We start from the raw sequence: 7,806 nt of genomic DNA, 5'->3' as shown, positions 1-7,806 counted from the left end.
TTTAATATGATAATATCAAAAATAAAATAAAATCTAAAAAAAATATTTTAATATATTTTTAGTTAAAAAACAGCATACCGAACATATACTTAATCCACAATTGAACTGAGCATAGCTGTTACAGTCGGCCAAGAAGTTTCCGGCGATAAGCCCAAAGGGCTGAACACTTATCTCAACCCATAAGACCCATCGCACGAAGCTTTACCCATAACCGGAACTTCATTTCCGCGGACATGGGCCGGGGACTTTCCTGGGTCTCAAATCATGACCCAATCACTATATAACCGTAAACAATTTTCTTTTCACAACAGAAAAACAAACCACCGACTCTTCAGTTTCTCACTTACCATTCAATGTTTACCTCTCTCCAGGTATTCTCTCTCTGATTCTTGCTTGTCAATTTTTTTTTCTTGTTTAGTGCATTTGATTGATTGGATTAGCTGTAGTTGCTTAGGGTTTCGTTTTGCGTTTTTATGAATCGTAAATTATTATTTGGTTAAAATAAGTCTTCAAATTCTCAATTGTCTTACAGTATTGTGGAGATGAAAGAAAGGAATAGTAGTAGTTCGACGCTGAGACGAATTTTAGTTAATTGTGCTGCCCAGGTTTGTTTTGTTTAGAAGATACAAGTTTGATTTATAGCACGGTTTTGGTTTCTTTGATAGAAGTGAAGGAAGTGTTCTTTTGGTAGGCAAAAGAATACGGAGGCTGTGTTGCGGCAAAGGTTCCGGAAATTGAGCGGGATATGTGTTTGAAAGAATTTCTTGCTCTAAAGAATTGCATGCAGAATACCGTATGAAACTCAAATTTTTCAAGAAAATGAAAACATTCTTGCTTTTCCAATTTTTCTAAGGATCTGATCAGATTTTTGTATTTCCTTTTGCTTGGCAGATTAGAGGAAAGGCTTGAGGTTCTCTATCTTGGATATTTTGTGGGCAGACACTGAATACTGCAAGCGTAAGTTTAATAGCTTAAATTTGAGAGGTGAAGGATTTGGTTTGGGTATGTCTGGGAAAGCATCCATCTCGCAGCTTAGTGTTAGTTCAAGTGGGTCTGCTGGGTTGTCACATGTTTATATTCAGCACCCTCCTTTACGATGTAATGTTCCAGGATCAAGGGGTTTATTTTATGATGATGGGAATAAGCTATTATGCTCCCCCACATCTGATCGGGTAATCTGATGTTAAAATCAGTTATTCAAAGTTCGTTTGCATTATCATGATTTTTTTTAAAGTGATTGTTGGTTATTTGTTTCAAAATTGATTTGTTTGTCTTTAATTCAGGTTTTTTCATGGAAAGTTGCTCCCTTTGATCCTCTTGTTGCACCTACCTCTGATTTGATAAGTGAAGGTCCTATCCTATCTATTCGGTATTCTTTAGATGCGAAGATCATAGCAATCCAGAGAACCAGTCAAGAGATCCAGTTTTTTCATAGGGAAACTGGACAAAACTTTTGTCACAAATGTAAGCCAGAGTCAGAGAGCATACTAGGGTTTTTTTGGACTGATTGTCCACGGTGCCATTTTGTACTAGTAAAGACCAGGTAAGAAGAAACTTTTATTTTGTTTTATGTGGCTTTTAAAAGAAGTTAAGCATTTTTGTTGGTCTTCAATTTGTTTGCTCTTCAATGTGTTTATTTGCCTTAAATTCTTGCTGAGGCAAAAAAAGAAGGAATCAATTGAAACTTGTGTATTGTGAGAAGGAAATGGATTTTGTCTTTATGTTCTATTTGAACCTCTATCCAAAAAGTTCTTGGAGAGTTTCAACTTTCAAATCTACCCTGATCCTATCTTGATTCCTACACCTTGCCACCTCAGCTAACGACCGAAAGGTGGTCATTTTTCCTAGTTAGGCTTTTAACCTAGTCTGATTTATACTTGCGACGATAGATGACTTGCTTCATGTATTTTTCTTGGATAATGAGTTCGTGTTGAATATAATAATAATGACCTGGTACTTGCATATCCTCAGAAAATTTCCATACCTCACTTTCTACACATTTGATGGGTTTGTTACAGCAGAGATTGGGAAATTCTGTTTTCCAATATACTAAAGATTGAGATCTTCATCGCAGAATTCTCTCATATACATAGAAGACCCCTGAATATGATTCGGAGTTTTATCTATATTAGGGGCGTTGTATGTCATGGAGATTTCTGCACATGGCCATCTGTTAAAAAAAAAAGAAGAAGAAACAAAAGGAATAGAAAGTTTCTCTAGTAATAGCTTCTTTAGTAACACTCCTATTCGATTTTCTCCAGGCTTGATTCAATCTTTTTTATGCCATTAAGATCTTCCCTTTTGATTTCACTAAAATGAAGTCTTAATCACAGTGGGCTGGATTTGCTTGCCTGTGATGCTGAATCAAAATCATTTAAATTGGTAGAAACAAGGAAATCGAACGTGAGCTGGTATGTATATACACATGAGAGTCGCTTGGTTCTTCTTGCTTCAGGAATGCAATGCAAGACCTTCAGTGGATTTCAGGTATGCCAAGAATTTTCATCACTGGCTTCAACTTTAATTGGTTCTTGGCTGAATTTGTTGGGCTGTACACTTGTACATAACATTTCTAGAAATTAAAATCAAGCATACTGCCTTGATTTCATATGCAATGATTTCTGGAAAAGAATGTCAAGAAGATGCTACCTTATTCATATCTTAGGACATGTACAAGAAGAGCTTATAGAATTGTTGATGTTTTGAGATTCTATCAGTTAAAGCTGATTGATGATTGTGGGCATCTTCTTTAGTTGAAGCTTCTTCTGAAACTCTGACAACATTGTATTTTATTTTGTTCAGCTTTCATCTGCAGGGATTGTTTGCTTGCCAAAGTTTGAGATGGTAATGGCAAAATCTGAGGCTAACAGCAAGCCTGTCCTAGCAGCTGAAGATGTCTATATTGCAACCATGTAGGTTTTTTGGTAGTTTGATTGCTATTAGATTAATACATATAACTTGGTCATCTACATTGTTCACCAAGAAAAGAATGATTTGTTCGCTTATACTAATGTTAACAAATCTCAACATTGTCAGCTATGGGAGGATATACTGCTTGCAAATTGATAGAGTTGCAATGCTACTTCACTCGTATAGGTTTTATCAAGATGCTGTTGTGCAGCAGGTAATTCCTTTCTCTAATTTCCTTTTCTCTGTTACTGATAACCTTGGATATTGCTTATTGTTATGACACAATTTTTTGGGAATAATAATTGGGTTATCTTAGTTTCACCTAATTTGCATTCAAGAACAGAACTGATCAAAGTAGAATTTTGGAGGTAACTATAGAGCTGAGGAACATATGCTTTGTTGCACTCTATTAAATATGTGAAAGATTGAACTTGGGACTTTCCTGTGAATTAGCAGTTGCATGCATGAGTGTACCAGCACCTGACTTGGCCCTGTTTAATGTTTGGGTACCTTTTCATGGATCATAGCATTCAAATAGTGACGGCCAACTTTTTGAAACTCTCAACTCATCCAACTATTTTGTGCCTCATCATGTCAACTAAGAGCTAGAATTGCTACAAAATCAATACACAAATCAGTTTCTAGAATTGAAATGGTAATGTGCCTTTTTTGCAGGGTTCCTTGCCAATATATTCAAGCAAAATTGCTGTTAGTGTGGTTGATAATGTACTTCTTATCCATCAAGTGGACACAAAGGTTGTTATACTCTATGACATATTTGTAGATTCTCGAGCACCCATTTCTGCTCCACTGCCTCTACTATTTAGGGGGTTCCCCAGGTCTAATGCTTCCTCCTCTCGATCTACCATAAAAGATGGTGAAAGTCCAGAGGCCAACATAAGTGATTCTGAATCAAACATTTATGGAGATGACTGGACATTTCTGATTCCTGACCTTACATGCAATGTTTCCAATAAGCAGTTATGGAAAATCCATTTAGACTTGGAGGCAAGTTAAATCAGTTTGATGATGAATTTTTTTTTTCATGTGTTATCTTCTAATTAGATTCTTTTGGTTGCAGGCAATTTCTGCATGTAGCTCTGAAGTTCCATCAGTGCTTGAGTTCTTGCAACATAGGAGGTTGGAAGCTAGTAAGGTGGAAGCCTTTCTTACATTTTGATAAGCTCATTGGTTTTTATAAGGGACACGTAAGAAATTTTGTTTCCCAAAGAACATGATAAGTGATTTTGAAAAGAATAACATATATGAGAATCACTTAAAGAGAAATAAAGTGGATATATCTTTTATGCCTTATATAATTCATTCAACAGCCTTTCTTAAATTTGAGCACTTACTGATTTGCTGGAGTTGATTGTTGTATTTCAGGCTAAGCAGCTGTGCTTGGCAATTACACACAACCTTATCTTGGAAAGGAGTCCGGTCTTAATGGTTGCCAAGGCAATAGAAGTACTGATTGCGTCTTACTCCCAGTCACTCAAAACAGGAAGTTATCTCAAAGGAATTAAAGGTGAGAAAACCTCACATTCTTGTGGGACACAGATTGTTAAACCAAGATTTGGTGCCAATGCATCTACAGGAGAAGTTTATTGACATGGAACATCTACCAAATGCCAATCTAGTGCCTTAGTTGACAATGAATCTCTGAATAGATCTTTATATTTTTCTATGTCAGACACTGAAGACAATGTCCAATTCAAATCAATAAAAACAAACCGAAAAGTGAACAAGGAGAAATTATCAGGTGGTGCTGAGAGTTCTAGCACTGAAGTTCACACATCATCTTCACAATCTCAGCATCTTAGACCAACTAACAGCCCATTAAATGCTAGTGTTTCTGAAAGGCAAGAGTCTGAAGTTACTTCTCCAGCAATTTCACCCGATGAGATGTATAGCCTTGTGTTTGCTCCAGTTGAGGAAGAGATGGTGGGAGACTCCTCTTACTTCGTTGCCATCATTGTTGAGTTCCTTCGTAGGTAAGTCAATTTTATATTTGATTCACGGCTCTGCAATGTTTCTAGGCTTGGACTCTTACATGTGTTCCTAATGATATTCTATTTTAATCAACCTTCACTTTTGCGCTTGTGCAAATCTATTTTATAATATGGAAGTGAAGAACTTTAAGCCACTCTGGTTTTGCAGCTGTTGTGTTAGCAAAACTTTCAGGCACAACATGAAAGAATGACACTGCCCCTTGCCTAGTATGGGCGAGCTCCTGTTACAGATATATATATAAAAAAAGAATTAAATTGAAATGAATAATGGAGTTTAACACTAATGCAGGTATATTTGCTATTATTATATTATAGAATACGTAAAAAATTGTTGACTGAGTATCAATTTCTCATATGGACCAGTCCAGAAAACAGTCAAATTGGTGGCTCTCTTTCATCCATTGGACTGGGTAACTTTGGTTTCTCAAGTTCTGTTATTAAAATGATTCATGTACCTATCAGGTAACTTGTGCCAGGAAGTGACTGGAAAAGATGAACTTGAAAGTATTTAGGAAATGTTGATATTGTTTTTTTTTTCTTTTTATCGTGCATGTGTTCATAACTGCTTGTGTATATTAGGTTCACACCCAATGACATGTTTGTTTCCAATGTTGCAGTGCAAGTTCAGTAAAGAAAAAAGTTCAACCAAACATCTATGTGTTGGCAATACAACTTCTAGCACGCAATGAGCGATATGCAGAACTCTCACTGTTCATCATAAACAAGGTTTTGAAACATCATCTAAAAATGTGCTTATGAAGTAATGAAATCTCCTGGATAGTAATGAAAGCTCTCTATTTTATTTTTTAGCCTTTTTTGTCTTAACGAGTGCAACTATTTCATTACAGGTTCTTCAACCCTCAAAAGAAGTTGCAATGCAGCTCCTAGAAGCAGGCCGTCAAAATTCCCAGGTTAGGAAGCTGGGTCTAGATATGCTGAGACAGCTCTCTTTGCATCATGACTACGTGTTGCAACTAGTGCAAGATGGATATTATCTTGAAGCCTTGCGTTATGCTAGGAAGCACAAGGTAATTTTTACCCTACCAACTTTGGGTATAGATGTAAATATGATATTATATTTTTAACTTAACCAAGGTATCGATTTGTACTAGATAAGTAGTTTTTCAAACCTTTGGTATAGATGCAGCTCTTATTGTTGCAGTCATGATCATGCTATTTACATTCTGTTCACTTTGTGGGTGCTTTTAGTGTTCAGTGAATCAATTATTGTGAGAATTTTTTTGTACGCTCTTTTTTATTGAGAAGATATGGTGTCATGCTGAATAAAATCTGCAGTGTATTTAACTGAACAAAGAGAAAATGTCTTTAGTTGCTATTTTTCTTAAGCAATTTTATCTTAAACCACAATGTTAGATGGAATGAATTTTCAACGTTCCTAACAAAACAACCCATTCATTGTCCAGGTTGTGACTGTCCGCCCCTCGTTGTTTCTGGAAGCTGCTTTGGCTTCTAATGATTCTCAACTCCTTGCTGCAGTGCTGAGATTCTTTTCAGATTTTACTCCAGGATTTAAAACCACTTCCGACTGCCATACCTACAATCGGATTCTCAATGAGATGAACTCAGCTGTAGCTGTTTGAATGTCAACCTGGTATCCAGTTGTAACTCTTGAACGTTAAAACAAACAATTACCAGAGGATAGCGGCAGGAAATACTTTCATGTTTACCTTTTCTGTTGACCCTGCTTCTTTTTGTTCGAAACTTTGAGATGAAAGGGGTTTTGAATTTACAGTTTGATGGATATGCATAAGATTTCATACATGGCCAACAAGATTTTCTTGTTCTCTCTTTTCTTTGGGTCTGAACTCTTTGAAGGTGTTTATATTCTGATGGATAGGGTGTCCAAAATCCAAATTAGGGCATTGGATACTTTTTGATGCAGTGTGGGGTAAAAATTGCTCTGACCTTGCATCCTCAGAGCAAGAGAAATGCTGGAGCTCGTCACCTAAGAACCATTATAACAATCTTTGCTGAAGCAACTTCATTTTCAAGCTTCATCAACCAACTTGTAATCAGTTGAACTATCCAGCCATTGATGAAGCTCATCGTATATCTAAAAGCATTCAAGCCTGTGCTTTTGTCTTTGCTTGATCAAGATTTAATAATGATGATTGTTATTACAATTACGATCTCACTAAAACTGATTGCATCTTTTTAAAAAGAAAACTGAAAGCATCTTTAAGTTAAGAGAGGAGAAACTGTTAGGGCCCATGCCTTTAGCTTATTCATGTTTTAATCCATACAAAGCAACATGATGCTTGCAATTCATTAAAGGAAAAAAAAATCATGATGCTGAACATTTCATGTTTGTTGAAAATATACATTTTAGTCAGTTTTGTATATGAATGAACATTTCATTCAAATATGCAGAGATAAGACTACTCTCGCATGGCATGTTAATCCACCATCCTTTCCATCAATTTCTTAATGGAAAAAATAATTCTGTTCAGGCAATAGCTTTGATTATACAGTAAAAAACTTGAACCCTAGTCCCTCTCTTCTTCTTCTTCTTCCTCACATGTGCACCCTCCTCCCCTCTGTGTTATTGCTATTGCTACTCTCTTTACGTTAGTATGCACTACATCTTACCCAAATTCTTGTTTCTTCATCAAAAAGTAAACAAAAAAAAAAGGTTTCTTTTCTCTTTTTCCTCTTTAAACAATTGAAGATGTGCCTTGTACGTTTTCTTTTTCATGGACCTCTAGCTAGTCCCACCACTCATACACTAAAGTATTAATGTGTATAAAGATGGGGATGATATTATCTGGATGCTTGCTTCCATCTATTTGTAATGATTTCTAAGCAAAGTAGAAGCAAGCAATGTTGCAACAAATGATATGAGAAATAGCTCAGCAAAAGGTTC

General features: G+C 36.1%; 1 protein-coding gene across 6 annotated transcripts; it reads left to right on the top strand.

Moving 5' to 3' along the window:
- The first annotated feature begins 245 nt into the window (after positions 1-245).
- On the top strand, positions 246-6,732 carry LOC18100595 (uncharacterized). 6 transcript variants are annotated; one of them, XM_024604278.2, is made up of 15 exons: positions 249-371; positions 533-605; positions 692-793; positions 892-1,172; positions 1,284-1,543; positions 2,334-2,487; positions 2,803-2,912; positions 3,037-3,124; positions 3,586-3,918; positions 3,992-4,066; positions 4,297-4,438; positions 4,613-4,904; positions 5,540-5,648; positions 5,771-5,950; positions 6,347-6,732. In XM_024604278.2, exons 4-15 carry the CDS (start codon positions 1,005-1,007, stop codon positions 6,521-6,523), a joined length of 2,088 nt encoding a protein of 695 aa, XP_024460046.1. In that variant the 5' UTR covers positions 249-371; positions 533-605; positions 692-793; positions 892-1,004; the 3' UTR covers positions 6,524-6,732. The 6 variants fall into 6 exon arrangements, with proteins under 6 accessions (XP_006381917.2, XP_024460046.1, XP_006381915.1 ...); XM_006381853.3 differs by having other exon boundaries at positions 251-371; positions 4,604-4,904; XM_006381852.3 differs by having other exon boundaries at positions 253-371; positions 892-957; positions 2,387-2,487; positions 4,604-4,904.
- Positions 6,733-7,806: the final 1,074 nt, after the last annotated feature.

Source organism: Populus trichocarpa, chromosome 6 (genome assembly GCF_000002775.5).
Source record: "Populus trichocarpa isolate Nisqually-1 chromosome 6, P.trichocarpa_v4.1, whole genome shotgun sequence".
NCBI classification, from domain to species: domain Eukaryota; kingdom Viridiplantae; phylum Streptophyta; class Magnoliopsida; order Malpighiales; family Salicaceae; genus Populus; species Populus trichocarpa.
Note: the sequence above shows the minus strand (reverse complement) of the source record. Positions and strands in the feature narration are given on the sequence as shown.

What these genes read in the sequence shown, in the direction of transcription:
- LOC18100595 (XM_006381853.3), top strand. Translation starts at nt 1,005, where the DNA reads ATGTCTGGGAAAGCATCCATCTCGCAGCTTAGTGTTAGTTCAAGTGGG. An exon ending in TTTGTACTAGTAAAGACCAG is followed by an intron (nt 1,544 to 2,333) that starts GTAAGAAGAAAC and finishes TCTTAATCACAG; the next exon opens with TGGGCTGGATTTGCTTGCCT. An exon ending in AAATCCATTTAGACTTGGAG is followed by an intron (nt 3,919 to 3,991) that starts GCAAGTTAAATC and finishes TTTTGGTTGCAG; the next exon opens with GCAATTTCTGCATGTAGCTC.